This window comes from Abramis brama (assembly GCF_963993115.1).
Source record: "Abramis brama genome assembly, chromosome: 8".
NCBI classification, from domain to species: domain Eukaryota; kingdom Metazoa; phylum Chordata; class Actinopteri; order Cypriniformes; family Leuciscidae; genus Abramis; species Abramis brama.
In genome coordinates, this window is record NC_139970.1 from 30,217,052 (window position 1) to 30,243,543 (window position 26,492).

Sequence of the window (26,492 nt, forward strand, 5' to 3'; positions counted from 1 at the left end):
TAAAATTATATTTTATAAAAACGGCGTGTAAAATACTGTTTGCACTCCAACAATAAAAACGAACATCCTTCGGTTGTACTTTTTGTAAACAGTATGTGGCGACATAAACGTTTATCATGTATCTATTTGGAAAAGAGTTACAAGTAGGCAACAGCGTTATATTTTAGAAAAAAGTTTTAAACTTTTAAGTTAACTTAGATTTATAACAAATAATATCTCAGATAAACAAGAAAGACAGCAATCATTTAATTAATAATAATTATTTTAATTAAACAAATAAAAAAATATTTTACATTTAATCTTTTCAAAAACAGAACTATGTACAATTTTATACACAAATTTGCTAAGTACACAATTTAAGTAGAAATGACTACAGCTGTTATCCACTCACAGTTGTGTATTATGTACCAGGAATATTGTGTATCAGAAATACACACAATTGCATATCAGAAAAATTACAGAATAAGTAACTTGAAATGCCATAACACTTGTAAGCTTTAGTCTTTGTGGCAGAAAGGTCAAACATTATTCTGGACAAATGAACTCTATTCTAATAAAAATATATTAAAAAAAGAAAAGAATGTAAAACTTGCACAAAGAACTGCAAGTGTTAATCAGGAAGAACTTGTAAATAAATAAATCTTAACATTTTAATATTAAGTTTAATATTTTCAGGGTGCAATAGAATTTGAACAATTTGCCTCTATACACAAAACATTAACCTAGGCTGAACATTTTGGCAACTGGATTTACGTAAAAGTGGTCTCAAGAGGGGGGAATCTCCTGTATGACCTGATTTAAAATCTCGTCTATGACCTCACAGTCATAGTTCACTTGGTCGAGGTCCAGTGCAGGAACAAAAGTGACCAATAAACGGGCGACACTGCACCTCAGCTCCCTCAACCTAAGGACAGAACAGAGAGAGCAGATTTATATATGCATTCAAATGTAACTCCTGATGAGTATGTACAGAAATGCCACCTTAATACTGAAAATCTGTAAAATAAGTCAACAAGGCTCTTACTTGGCCAGTGTCACTGCATTCTTTCCCTCCACAGGTCTTTCGTTGCTCTCTTCTTCCATTATGATCCCGTTCACAGGGTTTGCAGCTGTGCTTGTGCTGCATGTTTGATTTGAACTAGTGCTACTGTTCTTCCTCAGCTCTTCTACTTCCTTCTGTAACTGAGTTTTCTCCTGCTCCAAGCTGTCCAACTTTACGTATAAAATTGAGTTTGTGGGTATTGAAGAATGGAAGAAGGGAAAAAAGAAAAACAGTTTAAGCCTGAACAATCAAATAACGGAAAAGACCAGCTCTTGTAGACTAGGATGCTGGTATGTCCACATCATGCCTCTTAGCTAGTTTAACCAGCAAGGCTTCCATGGTCAGCCAGCTTCACCAGTATAAATTACCTTCACAGGTGAGATTTACCAGTTAAAAGGTTAGTTCACATAAAAATGAAAATTCTGTCATCATGTACTCACCCTCATGTCTTTCCCACCCCGTAAGACTTTCATTCATCTTCAAAACAGAAATGAAGACATTTTCAAACCAGAGATATCTGTCCTTCCATTGAAAGTCCATGCAAGCAAAACTTTCATGCTTCAAAACGTTCAGAAAGAGATTGTAGAATCTTCTTGTTTAATATGATGAACAGATTCAATTTTGGCTTTTTTATTCACATTTAAACACTGATCAATGCATATACATACAGCAAATCAAATATGGTAAACAGAAGCTCATAAGCGGTTGCTTAATGTGTGAGAACCAATAAGGTTTGTTCTTGCGTGTTACAAAAGAATGGTTGAGCTTCCATTGACCATATTTGATTAACTAGTGTTGAAAGTTTTGGTGGAATTTACTTTCAGTGGAGAAACAGAAATCTTTCAGGTTTCAAGATGAACGAAAGTCATACAGGTTTGGGACAACGTGAGGGTGAGTAAATATGACAAGAGTTTTCACTTCTGGGTGAACTAACCCTTTAACAACATTAAAGCATTACTGAGCAGTCTGGAAATGTATGCTGGTCTTTTCAGCAGGGACTAATTAATTATTACTTACGAGCACTTTGAGAGTCAAAAATATCAGATGCTCACCTTACTTCTCAGTTCATTGCATTCTGTGTTGCGCTTGTCCAGCTCCCTTAAAAGAAAGTCTACTTGAAGAGCCATTTCATCATCTACATTTTCAAAATCATTTGTTGTTGATGAGTGTCCCTCCCCCTCAGCTTTCAACTGGCCACGACGCACCTCATCCTGTGCCTCTTTCTCAGCTTTGATTTGCAACAACACCTCCTCTTTCTTTTTTATCTCATCCCTCTCTTCTGTAAGCTCTTTGATGCGCTGGGTGGCCTGTAAGTAGAGAGCCTTGTAGTGTTGTTCCTCTGATGGATCTGTCTGGATGCTCTGATGGCTGTAGTTCTTGTTCACAGTGAGTTTCAGGAGTTCGATATCTTTCTCCCGAACCTTCTCTCTTAATTCATCTCTTTCCTGAGCTGTGGCCTCCAGGAGATTTAGCAGGTTATCCTGTTGCTTCTGTGCTTCATGGGTTGGCATAAGGTCTATTTCTATATTAGAGAAAAGTGAGGTTTTAGAAGTTGTTGATGTCGTACCTTCATGGTTTTCTACATCTGAATTGGGATGTTGTTTAAAACTGGAACCTTTTGCACTACTACAACTCTCAACCTCCATGGGGTCTTGGATTATTTCTGCAGTGTTACTCATCTTGCATTCCACATCAGTAGCGCTCCGTTCCCCTCCTTTAGCATCATTCTCAATCTCCTCCCTCTTGATCTGCGGGTCTTCCTCCGCCTTTACAATGAAACGTTCGGTTTGGGTTGTTATGCTGGTTTGGTCATTTGAAGTTGATGTCTTCATTGTTGCCTGATCACTGCACTCCATATATAATCCTCCTGCATCCTCGCTGGTACTTTCTTCTGCCTTTACCTTAGAGAGGTCAAAGGTCAAAGGTTTTGGTTTTGGTGTGCTTTTGGTCTCATCAATAGCAATGTCATCATCACCACCACCACTTCTTGTTTCATCGTCATCGTTTTCATCAACTTTTTTGTCATTATTGTCTGTGATCCCCAAAGGTGAGGATATGAAATCACATGTAGCTGCGGACGTTGATGGACTATCTGGTGTGTTGCTACAGAAATCCTGAAATGGTCTTGTTCTTTTTGCAGCTTGGCTCTGGGTCAGTCCTATACTTCTTTTCATCCTTTAGAAGACAGGTTTGAAATTGTTGTGTGGAAAAAAAGAATTAAGAGAAGATTATCACAAATACAATAAAAAGAATTAAGAGAAGATTATCACAAATACAACAATTAAAAAAAAAGAAAGGAAGAAAGAGAATGATGTACCTTTTAGGAGTGGAGAGGGAAATGACATTTGAAATCACTGGCATGCTGTCTGGGGCTATATAAATAATATTATTAATATAAATAATTACAATTTTGAAGCAAAAACAAATGTGCACAAAACTTGGCCTCACCAGATTGTGAGAGGGGTGTTGAATTTAAAGGGCTCTGTGCTGTCAAAGACACCGTAGGTGATCTGGGTGAGGAAGGGGCCTATGGAAACAAATAAAGAGAGTGAAACTTAAATATGTTCTTAAATTGATAATTGCTTAACTAAGCTTGGGTAAAAAAAAATACATTTTGCCGGAGTTGACGCACAAATTCATCACGTTTCCTTTTCAGATCCTTATTCCGTTGAATCGACCTGGCTTCTTCCTCCTAATCCAAATAAATTACAAAAAAGTGGAAAGAAGTCTGAGTACAAAACACAAACTCACCAGCCATTGTTAGACATTACCTGAATTCTTTTCTGTTCTTTGAGGTTCTTCTCACTGTGTCAACATAACAAAAAATTAGTATCAGATTATGGTATTTCAAATCCATTTATTTTTTTAAAATAACCACTGGCTTAATTGTATCTTGCATAAATCAATGGGTCTATTTATTAATATTTAGACGACAAAAGAAATGAATAGTAGTAAGAAATGTAACAAATAATTCACTCACTACTGTTTGTATATTTTCAGGCAGGCTGAACTTTCATCTTCAGAATCTTCAGCTTCTTCTGGTTCTTCACATCGCCTGAATATAGAAAGAACAACTATTTGAGCTAAGACACGTTTAGAGATTTGCACACAAACTCAGAAGCGATTACATTTGTTGATAAATATTACTAATCTACTCTACTCTCTAGGTTTCTACAAATTATACATTGCTATAATGCACTGGAATTCTTTTTTGTGTGTTTTCGCACATTATATCTGTTCAGGGATGCAAACCCAACAGGGGTAAAAAAAAACCCCAACAACAACAGGTTGTTTTGTTGGAAAAGGATAATTCTAGTAATAAAAAATAAAATTAAACATAATATATTAGATATGAAACTTTTATTTCACATTTTATTAATTTCCCAGTCACCAGACTCCTTCTTGCTTTGTTCTCCGGTGATGCAAAATAGCAATTGCCAAAAGTCATTTCATGCGAAAATCAGTTCGATTTCACCCGCTCCTTCTCTCCATGGTACACGCAAAACGACCTGAAAACGTACGCATTCCTATCCTTCAAACACCCCATCAGAGCTCTCAAGTGTGTAGGTGCCATAACGAAACCCTAACATTTCTGAATTTAATATACAGCCTTGATAATTGTATTACGATCATTACTACCTAAACGACATTTCTGATTGGCTAACACACGCGGGCTGCAGTCAATTTGTTGTTTTTCTTTTTACAGAGCCTTGGGATGTCACAGCGATAAGTAGTGTTGGGTCCGAGTCCAACATTGTCGAGTCCGAGTCGAGTCCAAGTCCTTAACAATCGAGTCCGAGTCCAAGTCCGAGTCCAAAGAGGGCCGAGTCGCACTTGAGTCCGAGTCCTTAACATCCGAGTCCGAGTCGAGTCCGGCCGAGTCCACAAAGACTTAAATAGTTTTAAATTGACCTTTCACAAAGACCCGCCCCTCTTACTGTCGCTACGTCCGACAAGCCATTCCGCTCTCACTCCACATGTTCTCACACAGTGAAATATATATTGCAGAGCAAAGAGGACACTGACAATGCGCCAACAGACAAGACAAGGCTACTTCTGGTATGAAATAAAGTCTTAGCTTTCAAATTTTGTAATTTTTATGAAATTAAAACAATACACACCGTTTTGTGGTGCTTTAATATAGGCCTCAACTCAAGCAGCACATGAACTGATAATATCTTCTAGTTATAGCACGAATTAAACATGAATGAACATCAGAACTGCAAAAAGAATTCAATACACAACATTTTTCAAGTTCAAGTCCAATGACTTTAATCTACTATCTGGTTTGGTTTGTTTGTCGGACAAAAATGGCAGGTATCTGCATTATGATTGGTCAGATCGCATGTCAATCAAATTCCAGTGAAAGGTCTCAACACTGAGCTCTTAAATTAATATGTTAAACCTTACAAAATGATTCCAATGTATAGTTACAGTCATACGTTTACCTATCGTACATCTTTCAGATTCTGCAAGGTAATGCTCAAGAATATAACACGATGCATTAAGAGCCAGGAGTAAACTTTTGAGCAAGATGACGTTGATTTTTTAATTTTTATTAATTTTGATTATCTTATTTTGTTTTACATGCTAATATCTTATTTAGCCTCTAAATGGCAGGACTAAATTAATTAATGAATTTTTAAATAAAATAAGAGCAATTTACACCAATGATCCAGTTCAAAAATGTACACCCCCTGGCTCCTAATGGTTGCTTCCTTCTTGAGCATCACTAAATGTTTGCAGGGTTTGTAATAGTTGTGTATGAGTCCATCAGTTGTCTTCAGTGTGACAAGATGGATCTCACAATCATGGTCACTGCTAGTAAGGAGTCAAATATGCAGAAGATGCTGGAAAAGCAAAGAATGTGCAGGAGCTGGAGGATTTTTCCTCATGAACAACCATTAAAAAAAATATATATATCAGGTAATGAAACACAATATTAAAATCAAGCCTATGTAATTTGTCTTGTATTTTGTGTTTGCATTTTTTCTTGTGGACTAGGCTATTAAACATCCATTATGTGAAAAAGATTTTTCAGGACAGTAATAAATAGAAACAATGTTTTTATGATCATCCTCATTAAAAAATAAATAAATATTACATTTTGGAGATTCTGCAAGGTGTATGTAAACTTATGACTAAAGTGTAGGCTAAATCAATGTAACAAAAATCATAACATTATTAGACGCCAAAATGTTGCTTTGGTTATCGCGTTCTCATGTTGCTATGGTTACTGTGTCAATCATCGCAATTTCATGACTCACAGGACTAAAATTCTGCGGATTCTCTCCCACATTTAAATGCAGTTATCACTCTTTTTAATTTACAGTGTGAACGTAACCACTGGTCCTCTAGAAGTATGAAAAAAATATATTATTTAGATTGTCAATAGCGCTCACTTTAAGCCATCACTTACTTCTTTCACTTACGTTCTGCACTCTCACTGAAACTTTCGTCATAAACACTGAAGTTGTCCGCACTGCACAGCGAATCTCTTATTTATATCACGTCAAGACTTTTTTGTTTATGAGGAGATTTGCTAAAGGATAAAACTCGCGCTGATTCTGAACATACGTTTTGAGCGACTTCTCCGCATGGTGACTCAAAACGCCTCTGATTGGCCACTGTGTTCATGCGCTTAATATACATATCTGTGATTGGCTACAATGCTCAACACTGACACAACACAATGTAAGCAGTTTCGTTTCGTTTCGTTTTTGAATAAAATTGTGTCCTCCAGTGCCCGGACTCGACTGTACTCGGCAAATTTTCCGAGTCTAAAATGTCCGAGTCCGTGTCAAGTCCGAGTACAAATTCATCCGAGTGCGTGACAAGTCCGAGTTCATTCAAAATTGGACTCGAGTCCGGACTCGAGTCCGAGTCCGAGTTCGAGTACCCCAACTCTAGCGATAAGTGATCTCCCATTTCAATGATATCTCTACCAAGACTGCTTATAATTGCTGTAGGTTAAAGTCACTACCATTCAAATGTGTAGAATGACTATAATTTTTTTATTAGTTAGACTAGTTTATTTATCGTTCATCATTTTCAGTAAAGTACAAAGTAAAGTGAGTACATATCAAACGATCTGTAACAGACAAAGCAATAGTGACACATGGTAAAAACAGTTTACTCACAATTGTGTGTTGTGACATTACTGTCGGATCCAATGTAGTTGGAACTGCATCATCTTTTAATTTTAGTCTCTCTGAAAAGCCTGCGTCAATCTGTGTCTTGTTTAAACATGAATCCGCAAACAAACGAACAGTGTTCTACTGACGCGATCTGGTATTTCATCCATGCTTTCTTAATGTTAAGATCACAAGGAAGGCAATGCAAAGACTGTGTTTTTCCACAACTTGACACTGCAAAACGTCATGTAATCCTCAGAGGCATCTCTATCGTTTTGTTGCGTCTGTCTCGCATTTACTACTACATGACATGCGTGAATCGGTGGGCGGGGCAATGATGTAGATGCAGGTGCTGATCTTCTTCTGAAGAGGCGGTATTTTTGATGTAATAATGTGACAAAATCTGAAACGAGTCGTTTTGGAAACTTGTTTCAATAAAAGCTGTTTTTGGAATAACAGGGTAGTTTTAACAGGGTACCCTTTAAAGGTTTGCAGAGGGTTTTTTTTCTTTTCTATAATAATAATGGATAATGCAAATGGAAAGGCACAAAAAATATAATAAATTGTAATATGACTCTTCAAGGAACTTTTTGTTTGAGTACTGCTGGAGGTTTTATTAAACAATAAAAGCTAAATAATAAAAAGTCACATTAAACAAACAGGGTTCCCACTGATCCTTAAAAAGTTTAAAAAGTAAAATTCAATGTCTTAAAAAGTCTTATTTTTTACTTATGAGAGGTCTTAAATTTATATGACACTTTGACTTAGACACAGTTTTAATTTGGTAAAGGATTTAAATATCTAATTAGAGTACACATTATTTTTATCTTTTTCTTTCTTTGTGAATTTTCTTGTTTACGTGACAATTCACGGCATTTACAATAACATTATTACGTACAGTCTCCTGCACGAGAAAGGAAGAGAGGAGAAGAAGATGGGTAAATGTCAGTTCAATTGTAAGTGCATTCTTTGTGCGTAGGGGTGTGCGATATGTATCGCCTATGATGATATCGTAATTATTGTTTTAACAATGTGCGAGCTGACATCAAGATACTTTTTGCCCAAATGACTTTTTGTCATATTTATATCATATGATGTAGTTATATCACAATATCACATGAGAAAGAGTGCTGTTTTCCCCAAATATATGCATGATTGTAAATGAGATATTTATTTTATACAAAAGTTAAATGAACAATAACTTTAGATACACTGTTGTCAATATTGTTTGTTTTTCCCTTTATTCCGCATTTTGAACGAATCAGTTTAATTAATTATTGAATGACCCTTTCAATAAAGACTCCTATAAGACTCCTAAGACTCCTAATATATATATATATATATTTTTTTTCACTTAAAGTTCCTGAACGAATCAGCGGTTTGAACACATCGGCTGAATGAATGACTCACTCATTTAGACAGCGACTTTACCTTTAAATATTGAATTAATTAAAACAGTCTCATAGCATTTATGCAATTATAAATGCAGTGTAAATATATTAATGCCACTTCTGTGTCACCTCTGCAGTGCATAGATGGATTTTATTTTGATTGGTAACAGCCTATATAATGATTTATTTTGATTGTTAACAGCCTAAACTGTGTTATCATTCTAAATGAATTTAATTTGAATGTTAGAATTTGACATAAAAGGTGATGCATACATCTAATAAGTTTTTTATCAACAAAACTTTGAAAATATCGAAATATATATTTTTTGTCAATATTGCACACCCCTAATGTACAGTATTTTTTCAGGTCTAAAAAAGGGTCTTAAAAATTTCACTTTAAAGATGTGCAGCAACCCTGAACAAACCTGAACTGGGGGTCTGGATTCAATCGACAGAACCATTTTTCAGGCAGCTTATTCGTGTCGATGCCATCGGGAAGTTTCCTCCACTTCAGGCAATCATCGCACTGAGCCCAGTTCTGATCAGGACGTTTCCTTTACGTTAAACAAGGAAAAAAGTTTATGACTAAAGTGGCCAAAAGAAACAAAATGTTTTGTAGTGTGTGTCAGTGTATACTAACGGGATATCCTCCATAAGGACTGTGCTGGTCAATCCCCTCTTATGGCGGATTGCTTTCCAGTACTCTTCCAGTTTTACACCCAAAATGTTCATTGTTCTCCTGCATGGACAAACAATAAACTGCTTAGACTGCTATATTATTGATTTCCTGTTGTAGAAAACAAAATTTGCTTGCAAAAACGTGTAAAATGAGTTATTAACTTAAATGGAAAAGAACTTATTTAGTTATAAAACAGTCCAATATGAGAACAAATCTTAACAAGGTTTCGAACAATTCTTGCAATTACCTGAATTGTTTGTAACCCTGCCTGCCTCATCAAAAATCAAACTCTGAATAGCAAATGAGCTCACAAAATAAGATATTCATAATTAGTCAAAACATTTTAAATGCAAATACTTGTGCAGTGAACATTGGCATATATTTAATGTATTTGAGCATATACAGAATGTAGTAAAAAGAAGAGACGGTCCCTATATTGAACAGAAAACAATAATTCTGGTCACGTATCACACTTGCCTGTACTCTTCTGTGTAGTCAAAGTCCTGCTTGTTGTGTGTTGGCTTGAGGAAGTTGCACTCAATCACTGCAATGACTCCCACTCCTTTTTCATTTGCCTATTGCAAAATCAAGATTGAAAATGCATTTGGATTTTGGATACTCAAAGTAGTAATAAACTACAAAAAATTATTTTGTCACCAAAGGTGGTGTTTAGGTGAGAAAAAAACACAAATGCATTAAAATGTATATAATTAATATTTAAATATTTACCCTGTTTTGGCATCCAACACGTTCATAGGATTTGATGAGCCGGTTTTTATGGTACATCATGACTCCATAATGCTCTTTGCTCTTGGTGTTGTACCCAAATGTGATGGGGATGCTTTCTTTCTGAGAAGAAAAGACTTAAGGAAAGGTCAGTATGTGTGTATTCATAGCCAATTTAGTACTGTATTTTGATCAGAAATTACTATAATGATCTGATTGTGTAACAAGTTTTTTTTTAAATATATTTTGTACCATAAATTCATTAAAAGGTTTATGTCAAGTTGCTTTTATGTTTAAAAAAACAAAAATGTCTGTTACTTATTAAAAAGGTAGCATCTTGGGACTAATTTCCCAATAGTTATCAGGATTTCTTTGGGAAAAAGGGAATCACAGCTTGCTCCTTTTGATTGTATGGATACATTTAGAAAGCTGGGTTTGTATTTATCCTTGACAATGTGCGCCAGGCTTTTAGAGATCAGCTGGGTTTTCACTTTCTGTCCACGAATGATAATCTGCATTTTGGGCTTCAGGTACAGGATGCTACAGTACGCCTAGAAAAAGAAAAGAGACATACAGACACAAATTACTGTTGTGTTGAAGCCAGTGGTGGCTCCTGACTGTAAATTTAGGTAGGGCAGATTCTGGGTCTTCGCACTAGTTTAGGATAAACATTTTGTAAGAGGTCTAATGTCTTTGCCTTCTTCAGTCTGAGGGTGGAGCTCTAATGTTGATTGACAGGCTTTAAGTACACACGACACACACATAGAATGCCATCTTAGAATTGCCTTAATGTAGTATTTATCTCCTCCGAATGTTGTTTTAGAACAATTGTTCCCAAACTGGTATATGCGTACCCCTAGGGCTCCCTGAGGTTTGAGAGAGGGGGAACAAAATGCTGATTTTGCCGTTTATTTAATTTTAACCACCAATAACATTAAAATCGAGCATCTATTTCTAACAGGCAAAATTGCGCTTCTAGTGTAAAAACAGGAAAATGGTAGTGCACCTCGTCTTTTGCGGTCAAATCTGACTGCATCCACACAGTACACATATGATAGGTTGCATGCAGAGTATTTAAAACTTTATAAACTATAATCACTGGATTCCGGCAACGGCCGTACGCACGTTCACGAGAATCACATGGTTTTTGCAAGAGGCATCTATTCTCATGTAAGCTTATGCTACACCTACGTCACACATTCTACATCATTCTTCGGGTCAGAGGTCACCTTTCCGCTGGAACTTGACTCTCAAGAATGCATGTACGGCTGCTGCTGGAAGCCAGTGATTTAAGTTTTAAATATGGAAATTTTTCTTGCAAAACCCTACTGCTCCGATTCAGAAGGCATTTATTAACCCTCTGGAGTCGTATGGATTACTTGGGATGGATGGATGTGCTTTTTGGAGCTTCAAAAACTCGGGCACTATTCAATGCCATTACAAAGCTGGGAAGAGTCAGGATATTATTTAATAAAACTCGGGTTGTGTTCGGTTGAGAAGAAAGTCATATGTTATTCCCCCTCTACACTATGCACTTCACATTGTTTACAAAGGCCGCCATGTCAGATGCAGAGATATTTATGACTGAATCATTGGGATCAGTGGTTATTGACACTGCCTGTACCCGTACTGTGTGAGAGGAAAAATGGCTGGAAATCTACATTGATGGCCTCACCCAAGATCAATTAAACCAGTTGATGCAAACAGAAACTCCCAGTTGCAGACCATTTCGGTTCGAAGTTGAGAATTTGGTATATTCCACAAGAAATGTGGAACTACCGGCTAAAATAAGACTGACAAAATGCCAAACTGAAACTGAAGTTGTCAAGGTTGACATTCGACTCCTGCTAAGTAAAAAATCCCTGAAGAAGGCAGGAACTATTTTGGACATGGAAAAGGACAGTGCAGTGATGTTCAAACAATCCATTCCTCTTGAATTTACTAGTTCTGGACGTTACTGTATCGATATCAGAGACAAAGAAACTAAAAAAGGTCAAGATGAAGATGAAGTCCTAAAATATGTGACAGAAAATACGTCTCCAGATGAGAAACGCAAAGTCCTTCTGAAGCTCCATAAACAGTTTAGTCACGCGTCTGCAGACAGGCTACAGAGACTCATTCACAGTTCAGCAAATAATGACAAAGAATGCTTTACTATTTTACAACTGCTTCGGGGCTACCCTTAGCTTCGGAATATAACGAGACAGTGGCGGTGGATCGGCACGAGTTGGAGCCAGGTGTATGGTATCTCCACATCATCGACGATTTCACGCGTTTCAGCGCTGGAAACGTTGTGAAAACAAAGAAGTCATCTGAAATCGTTAACTCCTTCATTCACACTTTGCTAAGTGTCCTTGGCGTCCCCCAGAGGCTGTACAGTGACAATGGGGGAGAATTCAACAACTATAAGAGATCAGAGACATGGCTAAAAACTTTAACATTGTAACAAAAACAACAGCAGGATACAGTCCCTGGAGCAACAGACTAGAGTTCTGCACCCGACGCAAAACAGAGCGGCGCGGGACAAATTTTGAAAGGTCATTGCGGGAGCGGGCGGGATGATGAAGGTGCACTTGCGGGTGCGGGCGGTGGGGATGATACGCTGCACTCCCGCAAATTAAATATGAGTGTAAAGTAAAATATATAAATGATTAAAGTAGCGTACATAATTTGTAGTTGTGAGGGAGATTCTGTTTGGCAGCAATAAAAACGTTTTAAGCAGCCTAAACAACTAATATTGTCGTTTGGGGTAGGGCGGGGCCTAATCTCACGCACACTTGTTTAGAGACAATTCCTTCCCGCTGCTCCGTGTTCGAATTCGAAAGCTTCAAGTTCAAAATAGACAGCATGGACGAGGAAAAGAGCACCTCTAGTGCTTCAGATATAGGCCTAAGCGCTTCAGATGTAAGCACTTCTCTAAAGAAAGGCACATTTACTACCCAAAAAATATCACAAAACATCAAATCAGACATTTGGCAGTCTTTTTCGGTTGTGCATGATGGAGAGGGGAATCAACTACCTTTTGCCTGCTGCGATAAATGCCAAAAGGTGTTAACATACAACGGACACAAATCGCATTTTTTTTCCAAGACCGTTCGTGAGACAGAAAGTGAACATACATCCTGCCTGCCGTCTTGCGGGCATTTGCGGGCGGGAGCGGGACATAATATCACAGATGCGGGCGGGAGCGGGACTAAAAATGACAAATCTTTGCGGGAGCGGGACTGAACACTGCGGGAGCGGGACTGAAAATTGTGTCCCGCGCAGGTCTCTACAACAGACTACTTGAGAGACATAATCAAATGCTCACTGAGATAATCCACAAGGTCAAACGAGAAAATGGATGTGACTGGCACACTGCCCTTGACTGGGCCCCCATGGCTAAGAACAGTATGTTGAATGTTCATGGCCACAGTCCATAATATCAATTAGTGTTTGGACAGAATCCTAACCTTCCTTCTGTATTAGTTGATAAACGACCTTCTCTAGAAGGTACCACTGTGAGTGCTAGAGTAGGAGAACACATTTCTGCTTTACAGTACATGCTTTTAGGAAAGCATTCACAGAAGCAGAGTCTTCTAAGCGGATAAGAAGGGCACTACGTACAGTAAGCAGCTCAGGCCCACTGATGACATGTATGTGACAGAAGACAAGGTATATTACAAAAGAGCAGTCTGTCCTGAGTGGAAGGGACCAGGGGTAGTTATTGGTCAGGATGGAGCTGCTGTATTTGTAAGACATGGGAGGACTTTTGTTATGAGTACATCAATATACACCTAGGATGGATTGAGCGTGAGTAAATCATGGGATAAGTTTCATTTTCAGGTAAACTATTCCTTTTTTTACCATCATTTCATATTGAACATTTTTTTTAAACATTATCTCATGACATTATATTTGCCATACATCTAGATGCAGCTTGTGCTACTGCAGTGCAAAGATGGCTTTTTGTTAATACGGATATCTTTTCACTATTACAATTCATTATTGATTCCATTTATGTAGAGGTCTATGTTTTGCAGGAATATTTTGGTGGTGCACTGCTCTACCATACAGACAAGCCGCAGCTGGTTCAAACTGTAATGCATAATGGAGTGATGTCTCTCATCACAGACACACTGATAAAACAGCATGTAGACTGTAATCTGTTAGACCTACTCAACATACAGTAAGAGGGTGAAGTACTCACCCGCAGGGAGAAGTCGCTCTCTGGGCTTGACTGTAATATGCGGCAGGGTTGCTTGTATTTCTCCTTTTCACTCTCATATACTTCAGATGGAATCAGGATGTTATAGCGGTCTGTTTCAAAGTCAAACTCAGATTTGTCTGTGGATGTTCTGTCGCAGAAAAAAAAAAAACATTCTCTGAACAATTTCAACTATGCATTCCTGTGCTTCAAGAGTATGGTGCTAGCAACACCAAGCTGAATCAGATGTTGAGAAACACTGCTCTAAACTACATTATTAGCAGATCTTTTCATTATTTCTAACATCTCTTATTCTCTGCCTCGCTTTCTACCAGCATGCTCACTTGCGGAGATTCCAGATGATGATTCGTGTTCCTGTGGAGTCGGTGGTATAGTTTGCACTGATGGCGTTGAGTTCACAGAGCAGTTCTTCCTCTGTCTGGAACAGAGAGAAGCGCAGGATATCTTGGAGACTTGATGTGTGTTGTGACTCAGGTCGGAGTGAGAGGAAAGGTCAAGGATAAAGACGTCAAATAGATAATATATGCTTAAACTCTTACTTAAATAAACAACTTTTACAACAAATGGTGAAACTGATCAAATGCAAAAGAACATTAGGCACTGGATTCCTACTATGTCTAATATCATCTCTCTAATTTCTTCTTTTTATATCATGCTAAATATTATATTATATCCTTTGTAGCCCATCCATTTAAGCCTCCTCCTGTCTTTATTTGGAAGGTAAGGATATATGACTGTCCAATGCGTTTGAAGGAGACAATGGGTACAATGACATTCTCTGCTTGTATCTCCTGAAGGTATGTCTGGGACAGCAGGCCCACACACATGGAGTCTGCCTTCTTGGAAAATACAATGGCGTCCTTTCCCAAGCGCATGGAACCAGACTTAAAACCATTGCCGTAGAGGCCCACAGGGACATGGCCATTTATAGTCTCCTTGTCACTGAAGCCAAAACTGAGAGGGAGAGGAACACAATACATTAGGCTATATATTAAAATTTGTACACCATGGGGTCAGTAAGATTTTTGTTATGAAATGAATACTTTTATTCAGCAACGCTGCTTTAAATTCACCAAACGTGACAGTAAAGATACTTATAATTAACAAAAAAGTCTAATTTAAATAAATTATGTTCCTTTGAACTTTCTATTCATCAAAGAATCATGAAAAAATGTATCAGTTTCCACAAAAATGTTTCACAAAATGCACCAAATCAGCATATTAGAATGATTTCTGAAGGATCATGCAACACTGCAGACTATTGATGACATTTCAGCTTTGCCATCACAGGAATCAATTAATTTTAAAATATATTAAAATAGAAAAAAGTTAATTTTTACAATATTATTAATAATGTTTTACAGTATTTTAGTTTTACTGTATTTAATTTGAACATTAGACATCCCTTTCAAAAACATCAAAAAAATTACAGTAGTGTAAATACATTTACAAAAGAGTCAAAGACATTTATAAAGTTTAAAAAAAGTTATATTTTATAATAAATGCTGTTCTTCAAACTTTCTGTTCATCAAAGAATCCTGATAAAAGACAGTTTCGCAGTTTCTGTTTCCACACTTCATGAACAACCATTTATAAAAGGAAAATAAAAAACAAAGGATGTGCCTGATGAAGGTCATGAGACCGAAACGTTGCCACTAAAGAATTTTTGATACTTTTTTGCAAGTACGGATAGTGTGTGGGAGTTCTTTGTTTTTTAACTATGATAATAAGAAAAGTTGGAAACACTTTATTTTACTTACAGTATCCTTGTTACATATGTTACATGTACTTACCATAGTAATAACAGTAAATTATGCATAATTACATACAGCCAAATCCTAATCCTACCCTAACCCTAGAGTAAGTATATGTTGTTAATTAATATTACTCAGTACTTAAATATATAATTACAATGTAACAATGCCACCTCAAAAAATAAAGGGTAACCGAAAAGTTGGGATCACTGTTTGGATCATGAAACCCAAATGTGTGCTAGTCAACATACTGGTTTGTGTTCTCACCCACCTGAGCATTTTGTGCATCTTATCGTAATCTATTCCTGCTCCATTATCCATGAAACTTAGACAGTCCTGACCTCTGATTGCTGTCTTATCAATCCAAAACTGTTTGGCACTCACATCTGGGTCGTAAGCATTGTCTAAAGTAGAAAACATCAATTTAAAATATGATCAAATTATTACACATATTTATCCTAGTGTCTGAGTAGCTCTCTACTGAGGTAGCCCTGAAAACTATTCTTACAAAGTCTTTTAATTCCTTACTTGGCGGGAGTTAAACACAGTACAGGACTTCATGGCTAGCTGTTAATGAGCAATACATGGGATGCAATACAACTATTTAGGCCTACTTCATTTATTATGTACAGTAATAAATAGTAGCATGCACTGGTAATATAGCCAGGAATGTCTCTAAGATGTGAAACTAGGTTACAAATCCATAGTAATCTAAGACTTGAGGGAACACACCCATTGTTTCAACTGCTAATACATATTCTCACAATGAGCGATATCAGAAGTGTCCGCTCACCTATCAGCTCTGCAATGGCACTGAAGGGCCAGGTGTGGCTGGTGGAGTTGGTGTGAAGGAACTTTGGATTAAGCTATAAAAGGGTCAAAGACACAGGAAACTTTATAAGTAGCCTAACACCCTAAAACACAATTTATGTATGTATGGATTACTTAATAAAGTTGTATTCTAGGATTGTGGATCTCTGGTCACAGGAGCTGTATTACAGAAACTTCTTATCTTAATACTTAAGATTTGAAAAAGTTCTACCGTAACTGAACAGACAGGATAGGGTTCTGTGTTAGGATGTTTCTGTAATATAAGACTTGCAAATAGATTTTTCTCCATATTATCTGTTTGCAGGTTTGAAGGTAACAGACATTTTGGCTCGATTTAAAATTCTTAAATCTGGATTTTCAAAAGACCCTTAGTTATTATATATTTTAGCAATGTATTTATTTAATCAATAACTTATTTTCTAACACTTTTATAATTCATATATCATTTGGATGAGCCTTGTTCGAAGTTTGAAATAAATCTGTTTTTCTAGTTATTATCAGGGGCCAACAAGCACTGAATGTGTGTGCACCTATTATTTGTATCCATTCTTCTTAATCTTCTTCCACTCTTGTGTCTTTTTTTAAAGTTATGTTTCATCCCTTTATTAGATGAGACAGGAAGCAACAGTGAGGAGAGAGAGGGGAACAGGACAGGCAAAAGACTCGAACTCGGGTCGCCTGAAGCAGCTGCGGCCACAAGGCTATTACTTATACACTGATCCTGTGTTTATGGTGCTTGATGGAAACTTAAAGTTATAAAATTTGGCACACATGTAGAGGGCAGTCTCAACATTAACCCCAGCGAATTTTGAGTATCTGTCTCAAACCCTGTAGCGCCACCAACAGCTCAAAAGCTTCACTAATGTCAATGATAATAACTTTTGAACTTAAGGGCTATAAATAACTGTTGGTCTGAGGATAACGTACCAGATTATCAAAAGAAAAAGTTTTAGTGTATCATTAAATTTTGTCCAATTGGAGCCACTGTTTCTCAGTCATTTTTAAGGGTGATCTACTGTCAGTAGCCTACTGATCACACTGAGGGAACTGATGCACAGTGTGATGGACTACCAGGGTAAAAAATTTAAAAACAAGTACAAGCGTCGCGTTTTTAAAGGTGGCACGAATAAACAGGTAGATTCAACCTCAATTATGCACATCCCATTGACAGAGAAACGAAACTGAAACTACAATTCGATTTTGGAGCCTTTCTGATAGGACGACGAACACACGTCACAGCAAAACAAATGCATGAACATAACATTAAACGTGTGAAATATTTGTTGTTCATTGTTAAGAGCAAACATATAACGTTAGATAATTTAAGATGACATATAAACCGTCAACCTGCCAATGACAATGCTAACAGTGCGAGAAATTACGTTATTAGGTAAGTTAACGAATAAACAGGTAGATTCAACCTCAATTATGCACATCCCATTGACAGAGAAACGAAACTGAAACTACAATTCGATTTTGGAGCCTTTCTGATAGGACGACGAACACACACGTCACAGCAAAACAAATGCATGAACATAACATTAAACGTGTGAAACTGTGAAATATTTGTTGTTCATTGTTAAGAGCAAACATATAACGTTAGATAATTTAAGATGACATATAAACCGTCAACCTGCCAATGACAATGCTAACAGTGCGAGAAATTACGTTATTAGGTATACAAAAAATTCAAAAAACAAAAAATTCCTTGTGTGTTTGTGCACACTTGGCGAATAAAGCTCATTCTGATTCTGATACACTTTCCAATAGGTCTATTAACACGGTGTCTATTACCATGCGTTAATTATACACGTCAGGCTGTAATAATAAATGTATTAAACATTCATACCGCACTGAGCGGGATCCCTCTCTCCGTTTGCACCGCCATCATTGATATGTACAAACGCGCGTCGATACAAAACTTCCAGAAAGGTGTGACCCCGACGTCCGTGAGTACTGGCCGAAGGATTTTCAAAATAAAAGCCCAAACAAGGGTACGCAAATTTAATTAGTTTTAATTATTTCACTTTTCAATTATATTTGTATTTATTTTATGTATTATTTATTTGACGTTAATATGTTTAAGTTATTAATAGTATTAAGTATTAATATAAATAAGTTATTAGACCAGTTTTGTTGTCATATGACAAGACCGCAAAGAGAATACCTTTTTAGACTCCAATAGCTAAGGTCAGTAAAATAAAATAATTTAAAATTAAAATTAGAATATTAAAGGTATAAATAATCTTATATAATAATCTTAAATAATATTCTTTCCATTGATAAGTAGTCTAATATCCAACAGTCGTACTGTTATTTTGAAAGACATTTTCAATGGAATCCATCACTTCCGGACTGGAACTCTCCTTTTTACAGAAGTAAACAGTAAAGTTACTGGTCCAAAGTAATTGATCTATGCTTTGACACAATACCACGAAACTCGGCTGTTTAACATATTGTTGAATGCTGTTGTTTTATGATAAATAATCCGATAGTTGACAAAGATGTTTGGACTGGAGCTGTCAACTGGTGAGTAGAATGTATTACTATTTTCTTGCAAATTTAAAGAGCAGCACGTTCGTTCGTTCACGTTCTGTGCTCTAATTAACGTTAAACTAAACATGACAAAATTAACCTTATATATGAATATAATATACTTCTAACACTTTCTCTTCTATTCTATTTATTAAATATATATATACACACACACATGTAACGTTACTGCGTTAGATTGCACTGAGAAAGGTCATAGCACTTGTCCTATTGTAAGTTTAACAGCTCCTGTTGTTCTCATTTGTAAGTCGCTTTGGATAAAAGCGTCTGCTAAATGAATAAATGTAAATGTAAATAATAATGGGAATCAATATATATTTTGATATAACTCATACTGTCTGCCATTTCATTGGTTGCCGTTTTTACTTTACACTGAATTTACACTGAACAGAATGTCACAAGTATAAACACACACACAGCCATTAATTGATATAACCTAGGATTAATAAATTATTTGATTCTGATTATCCGTGACATTTTGCATGTTCTATTGCAGGTGTGGATGATGTGGTCAAAACAATTGAAGAGCTCCCCACAGACTTGTTTGCAGAAACGGTAAGATTTGTTACGTTCTGTGGTCATGTACAGTGGGAAGAAAAAAATTGTGCTACACTTCACAGTTCATATTTACATATTATCATCAAGTTATTTACTGGATGTGGTATTGAATGTTAATTCAGACTGCTGATCTGACACAAGTCTTTTAATTTTCCAGCTCCAGGTGATCCTTGTTCATCTTCAGGATCAGAGCAGAGCAGTAGATTTGATTGAAAACTGTGATGTAAGCTCACACAATTGACAGGGATGTAATTATATTTTTAAAATGAGCATGCATGTACTTGCTTTTTATGTCTTCGAAATGCTTTTATTTCCTTAACTCAGAAATTTCAAAGAGCCGGGATAAACCTGGATCAGAAAGCTGTTCAAGATATTATAAGACTGATGTCACACTATTTTAGGTACAGTATTAACTTTCAAAGGACAAAATGTCATTGATGTAAACGTTTCTGAAGTAAAATGGGCTTATTTCAAACCCTGTGTGTATACATATTGATTTTGCCTGTTTGACTGGTGTCGGCTGCGATTAAATTTATGATAAATATTTATTAAAACAGGTTAGCTGCAAAGAGCAATCTCAGTGCAGATGCCTTGGTCAGTAAATTGACTGAATGCAGCAGTAAATGGTCCAAAGCAAAGCTACAGTTGGTGCACCAGCTTTGGACTGAGCATGGTGCTCTTCTACATGCACAGCAGGAGGTCCTGACAATGGCTAGTATTGGACAGGTGTGTCACATGATTCTTGTTTTCAGTGTCGCTATTGGTCAGCCATTATTCTCTCTCAGGTTGTTGATATCAAAGCTTCTCCACTCTTAGCTTGTAGATATCCAGTGGAAGCTTGGGATGGCAGTGAGCTCGGATACCTGCCGATCCCTCAACTCTTCGTTCATCTCGGTTCTAATGAAAATTGCGGACACGTCTGGGGAGGTATCATATAAATCCTTTGAGATGACAGTACAGCAGTTCCAGGTATGGAATTATGCATTTTCCTAATTTCATTTTAAACCATCTGATGTGTCTAAACTTCTGCAATTCATAATTATCTTTTTTTTTTTTGTCCCTCAGAACTTCCACAGGCAGTTCAAGGAAATGGCCTCCGTTTTAGAGACTGTTTAATATTTTTCTGCATGTGATTTTTGTAGCAGTGATTCTGAACCATTCTGTCTTTGACTAAATATTTACGTGTAAGTATTTTACAGTTAATCATTTTGCACTGACTTTTTTTCTTTTTATTCCTTTAATACTGTCAGCACTGAATAAAGACATCCAAACACATGTCCTATAGTGTTAGATCCCCCATGGATCAACATAAATTTCCATTTGTTATTAATATTGATCTTCATAATTGTCTAAAGTGCCTTTAGGAACATTAATTAGGCTACTTGTTTTTCCCCTTTCAAATAACAAATAACGCTTATGAGTTGATGTTCGAGAACATGAATTTCTCCTAATATTTTTCAATAAAATGATTCACTTGAACCACTATTTTGTGTTTTGTTTATAGTTTTTTTTTATGTATTGCACCTTCTTACCATCACAATCACAATCCTGTACAATGCTTAACATTAAGGATGGTGTTGAATTCGGTTTAGGCAAAAAATCGTTAGATCGTGAATGGACTTATTTATAAATTTTTCCAAAAATCAAATTTTGGAAGCTTCATTGTCTTCTTGACAGTGGAACTGATCTGCTGTTTTGTCTTGGCTGAAAGATTCCAGATTAAATATGTTTAAATGTGACCTTGCAACACAGCAGAGAGAAATAATTGAAGGGGTATTAATACTTTCTGAAGGCCTGAAACCTGTACCTAGAGATGGCAACTTTTACAGACTATATTACAGGCTATATGTGATGATGGGCTACAGTTCAGTTCAGTTATTTTATTTATAAAGCACATTTAAAACAGCCACATAACTGACCAAAGTGCTGTACAAGCACAAATAACTAAGGATCGAAGAGAGAACAACTTATAAACTATGTTTATAGATTTGAAAACAAAGTCATTGGTTTTCAGAAGAGATTTAAAAACTGATACAGTTGGTCTCTGATGGTCTCTCATGTTCATCTGGAAGCCTTTGCTGGGCACTTGGTCAGCACTCGATAGCAGCAATAGTAACATGAGAGAACTTTTTAAAAATGTGTTTTCAATGTATTTTAATCACCAGCTAATACTTTTATGAAACATAAATGAAAATTATGAAAATTATTATGCAGGTCCTCAGTTGGCCTTGAACTTAATTCGATATCTCATCATCTGTCACTGTGTTAGACAAGAAATGACGCAAAGGAGAGACAACCTACCTGTCACTCACATGAGATTGCAGCAATAGCAAACCACAATGATCCAATCAATTCCCGATGGCCAAAATCAAGTCCTGTCCTACGTTTATTCTTGTTCGAGAAGCTTTTTCACTAGGAAATACGTCACAATAGGGAAGAAAATACTTTCACGACTTCTGTTTAATGCCCTTATTTTTCTTTTCTTTTTTTTTTACTAAGAGCGGATGATGGCAGAATCCAGATTGTATACTTCTGAATAGCATATTAGGATACTACTTTTATGATTTCTACAGTATTCTACTATTCCTATTGTATACTATTAAAGAAATGGCAGAAATAGTAAACATTTTTGGAAACATACTATTTCGAATTCAGCCGCTGTTTGAAATGAAGGGTAGACAGTTTACTCTGTATACTACATAGTATGCAAGTATGTATGTTAGTATTTGATTCCGAAATATACCACAGTAAATAACATGATAGCTTCTAGAGACAGCAGAGGGCGCTCTTGAGTATATTGAATCATTTTTGTGCAAAAGTACAGTTTCATATTTCAAACTGTCAGTAGCCTACTATGTAATGTGTATCCAATTCACTACACTGGCAAAATCATTATTTAATACTATTAACAAATATTGCTCGAATGAAACTTCCCTTGCATAGGATAGCCTACCATTGATTCACATTGAATTTTACAAGTATGCTCACCTTAAACACACCCTGAGCCTCACCCTGTATTTACTAGAAATGTGAAGAATGCTTTATCCACAGTAAAATCTCTTGACTCAACTTTTAATGTTCATTGGCCCAGATTTTTTAAATGTCATCACATTGTTTAGAGCATAAGAAACAAATGGTAATTTTATTTTATTTATTTTTTGAAAATTGATATTTTGTTTATAGGTGTCCTCTTTAGTGGACACCAGAACTCAAAAATAAATATAAAATTACAAAAATAAAATTACATGAAATTACACGTATAGGCAAAAACAATGGGATTTCTTTTTCATTCACTTTAAATTTTTGGGTTTCAGGATTTTTTTAACCAAAATTTGTATAAAGATGATTCTCAACTATGTTATGAAAGATATATAATGGAATGAATTGATACACCATTTTACTTTATGCAATATGTGGGTAAAATGACCATACATGTGTAGTCCCATTCAATACAATGTATCTGTACACTGTATTTGCATATGATTTTGTTTTTGGGGACACATGTAATGAAAAAAGAAGTGTAAGAATGGGAGTAATAATTGGTAATATCTAATATTTCATAGGAATACTGATGTATAATTCCTTTCCCTATTCTCACACTTATGCCTGATAAACATTGGACATCTATGAAATCAATGCCATGTTCTGTAACAGAAAGGCATATTTTGATTTGATACCTCATAACGTTTTCCTGAGATGTTGGTTTATGAAATACAATTTGAAAAGTAGAAAAAGTAGTTTTTGTGAACTGTGTTCTCAATATTAAAAATGTAATATAAACATTTTGGTGTTTGATAAACAAGTGCACACAATAACCACACTGGCATTATAAACAAAATGTTGAACTGTGTCATTAGGACACATAGTTGTATATCAACATTCACAACTGGGGCAGGTTGTCACAAAATGTTAGCCCCTAGGCAATTATTTGTAGCCTATAAATAAGTTGACTTTCAAAAATAGCCTATAAAATATTAAGATGGAGTGGCTAATACGTTTGACAACTATCTCTAAAGCGTTAAACTATTTAGATATCCTGACTCCCTAAGCATTAATAAAGTTCACTTGCTTTCCTCAGTCAGGCCAGTGCCGTGTGTTTCCTGAAGACGCAGGGGAGCCAGAGATCCACACACACACACACACACACACACAGACACGCGCGCGTTCAAGTGAACGCCTCTCATATGGCTGCTGCGGCCACTCCTCCTGGAACAACAGCACTCTCTGTTCTCCAACGCCGATAAATGACACAATAACGACTAAAAAGTGATGTGCAGCGACTTTAAAGGACTCCGGCTGATCTGCAACTTCACACATGCGGCGTTTGTCCGCGGCGACGTCCACAATCTGAGGCGTCGGGACTCGAGAAATCTGCAGGAATAAGACGCGCAGTCCTTCTAGCAGTTGTGTATTGATACACTGAGGCAGATCGTTGAACTTTATATATGGATTGTTTTCGCTTCGAGTGGAGGTTTTTATTTTTAAACAGTGATATGACCTTGGAATAAAAGCATCGGTGCATCTTAAAAGCCAGTATTATTGTAGCTTAAGCTCTTCAGGACACACGATCCTCACGCACTTTTGCCTAAAGCGTGAGTGATACCATTAAGGCGCCAGGAGATGTTTCCAGCTGCTTTCACATTATAGCCTACTGACCGGTGCATGCATTTATTAAGGCATTTAGTGTTATAAAGGCATAGAGTTGTTGCACGAAGCAACTAAAGTCTTTGTCCCGGAGCCCTTGGAGAGATGGAGGGACAGGATGGCAAAGGGAATAATAATAATGACAGTAATCAAAAGGCAGACAAGAGGTTTGCGCTGTGTTACATGGGCTGGTCGTCTCTGGACAGGCGAACCACGCTGCCCATGCTCCCGTGGCTGGTGGCGGAGATCCGGAGGAAAAGTGAGAAGAACGAGTCCGGTCCCGCACAGGCCAGAGAAGTTCAGCTGAATCTCTCGCCCTCTCTGATCCGCTGCGTTCCCGCAAACAGCAGCAACCCGTCCGTGTTCATATTCGAACACAAAGCACAGTTTATATCCAGGTTTATCCACAATAGTCATGACCTGTCTTATTTTGCCTACCTTATCAGAAGTCAACCAGAGAACCCAGAGTCTGAGATGGCATGCCATGTGTTCAAAGCATGCGATCCAAATCAGGTATGTTTGGCCACCGATTTAGCTGTTAATTGTTGTGTTTGTTTAAAGTGTCGCTCAAGGGCACAGTGCTTTTATGAATCAACACTTTCTGGGGTTCGGATTAGAGATAGGCTGGTTATCGGTTCTTTATGTAGGCTATAGGAATAAAAGGCATAATTTGACCATTATTTTATTTATTTATTCCAATATTAACTGAAATGGTTATATATTCTTAAATATCGGGTCTATTGTTATTTTTTTTTATAAGCTACAGATATTCAGTTAACTCTTTCAGGGGATTGGATTAGAGGTAGAATGGTTATCTGTTCGTTTTGGCTATATGAATAAATGGCATCATTTGATCATAATTTTTATTTATTAATTTTACAGATATTAACACCTTTTAAAACTTAAATGGTTATATATTTTTAAATATCAGGTCTTTTGTTAAATTACCACATTTTGTTATTTTTTTTTTTTTTACTGTCAGGGGATTGGATTAGAGGTTAGACTGGTTATCGGTTCTTTTTGGAATATGAATAAATGGCATCAATTGACCATTTTTATTTATTTATTTGACAAATATTAACACCTTTTCAACTTAAATTGTTATAGATTCTTAAATATCTGGTCTATTGTTAAATGACCTAATTTTGTTAATTATCTTTTACAGATATTCAATTAACCCTTTCAGGGGATTGGATTAGAGGTAGACTGGTTATCAGTTCTTTTTGGTATATGAATAAATAGCATGATTTCACCATAATTTTTACTTTATTTATTTATTTTACCGATATTAGCCTAACAGCTTTTTAATTTAAATGGTTATATTTTCTTAAATATCGAGTCTATTGTTAAATGACCTCATTTTGTTAATAATTTTTTTTTTTTTTTTTTTTACAAATATTCAATCAAACCTTTTTGGGGATTGAATTAGAGGTAGACTGGTTATCGGTTCTTTCTGGTCTATGAATAAATGGCATCATCTGACCATTATTAATTTTTTCCTGAAATTAACACTTTTTTTATTTAAATGCAAAAAAAGTCTATCTATCTATCTATCTATCTATCTATCTATCTATCTATCTATCTATCTATCTATCTATCTATCTATCTAATCAGACATATTTCCACTCGTTAAAGGAGCCGTATGTAAGATTGTGGCCAAAACTGGTACTGCAATCACTTTCAAATTACTGTAGAGCGGTGTATCCCCTCCCCCTCCCCCCTGACTTGAGGTTGCCAGATAGGCTGCAGGATCCATCAGGAACGTAGGCTGCTACGTAGCTGTGGTAACTAGAGCAGAGCTGGCAACCTGGATGCCGAAACACTACTGACTTCGTGATTGGTAGATAGGTGGAGGGTGGCGCTTCAGGCCAAAACACAAGATGACATCATCAACATCAGTTGAGGGCTGCAACTCCACTTTTTAAATTACAATATCCTGGCCGTACTACTGTTGTCAGTGATATAAGTATTTG

General features: G+C 36.5%; 3 protein-coding genes across 8 annotated transcripts in view; 2 read left to right on the plus strand and 1 right to left on the minus strand.

The window, feature by feature from the left end:
- Window positions 1–248: 248 nt before the first annotated feature.
- Window positions 249–18,701, minus strand: morc3a (MORC family CW-type zinc finger 3a). 4 transcript variants are annotated; one of them, XM_084121618.1, is made up of 20 exons: window positions 18,614–18,701; window positions 16,727–16,799; window positions 16,205–16,337; window positions 14,910–15,133; window positions 14,503–14,659; window positions 14,162–14,309; window positions 10,392–10,523; window positions 9,976–10,095; window positions 9,724–9,821; window positions 9,208–9,306; window positions 8,993–9,121; window positions 4,023–4,097; window positions 3,814–3,847; window positions 3,654–3,734; window positions 3,491–3,569; window positions 3,360–3,414; window positions 2,658–3,217; window positions 2,095–2,564; window positions 1,025–1,212; window positions 253–904 (listed from the first exon to the last, which is right to left on the minus strand). In XM_084121618.1, the coding sequence occupies exons 1-20, from the start codon at window positions 18,653–18,655 to the stop codon at window positions 766–768; spliced, it is 3,036 nt and encodes a 1,011-aa protein (XP_083977744.1). In that variant the 5' UTR covers window positions 18,656–18,701; the 3' UTR covers window positions 253–765. The 4 variants fall into 4 exon arrangements, 3 of the variants coding, with proteins under 3 accessions (XP_083977743.1, XP_083977742.1, XP_083977744.1); XR_014607413.1 differs by adding an exon at window positions 1,483–1,519 and having other exon boundaries at window positions 763–904; window positions 2,095–3,217; XM_084121617.1 differs by having other exon boundaries at window positions 249–904; window positions 2,095–3,217; window positions 3,675–3,734.
- A 409-nt stretch (window positions 18,702–19,110) lies between these two features.
- Window positions 19,111–21,360, plus strand: commd6 (COMM domain containing 6). Its single transcript, XM_084121619.1, has 7 exons — window positions 19,111–19,293; window positions 19,814–19,872; window positions 20,033–20,098; window positions 20,200–20,276; window positions 20,433–20,601; window positions 20,692–20,844; window positions 20,941–21,360. Exons 1-7 carry the CDS (start codon window positions 19,269–19,271, stop codon window positions 20,989–20,991), a joined length of 600 nt encoding a protein of 199 aa, XP_083977745.1. The 5' UTR covers window positions 19,111–19,268; the 3' UTR covers window positions 20,992–21,360.
- A 2,658-nt stretch (window positions 21,361–24,018) lies between these two features.
- Window positions 24,019–26,492, plus strand: part of tbc1d4 (TBC1 domain family, member 4) — a 34,091-nt gene continuing 31,617 nt past the window's right edge. For all 3 annotated transcript variants that reach the window (XM_084122305.1, XM_084122307.1, XM_084122306.1), the window contains exon 1: window positions 24,019–25,032. In XM_084122305.1, the coding sequence (XP_083978431.1) occupies window positions 24,625–25,032 (408 nt within the window). In that variant the 5' untranslated portion in view covers window positions 24,019–24,624. The remainder of the gene's footprint in view (window positions 25,033–26,492) is intronic.

Bases quoted from the DNA above. Each gene is read 5' to 3' on its own strand.
- morc3a (XM_084121616.1), bottom strand. From the start codon at position 18,655: ATGATGGCGGTGCAAACGGAGAGAGGGATCCCGCTCAGTGCG. The intron at 14,310-14,502 runs GTGAGCATGCTG...TTTCTGCGACAG, and splicing joins ATCATCTGGAATCTCCGCAA to AACATCCACAGACAAATCTG. The intron at 10,096-10,391 runs GTATCCATACAA...TTTTCTTCTCAG, and splicing joins ACAAACCCAGCTTTCTAAAT to AAAGAAAGCATCCCCATCAC.
- commd6 (XM_084121619.1), top strand. From the start codon at position 19,269: ATGTTTGGACTGGAGCTGTCAACTG. The intron at 20,602-20,691 runs GTGTGTCACATG...CTCCACTCTTAG, and splicing joins CAATGGCTAGTATTGGACAG to CTTGTAGATATCCAGTGGAA. The intron at 20,845-20,940 runs GTATGGAATTAT...TTTGTCCCTCAG, and splicing joins TGACAGTACAGCAGTTCCAG to AACTTCCACAGGCAGTTCAA.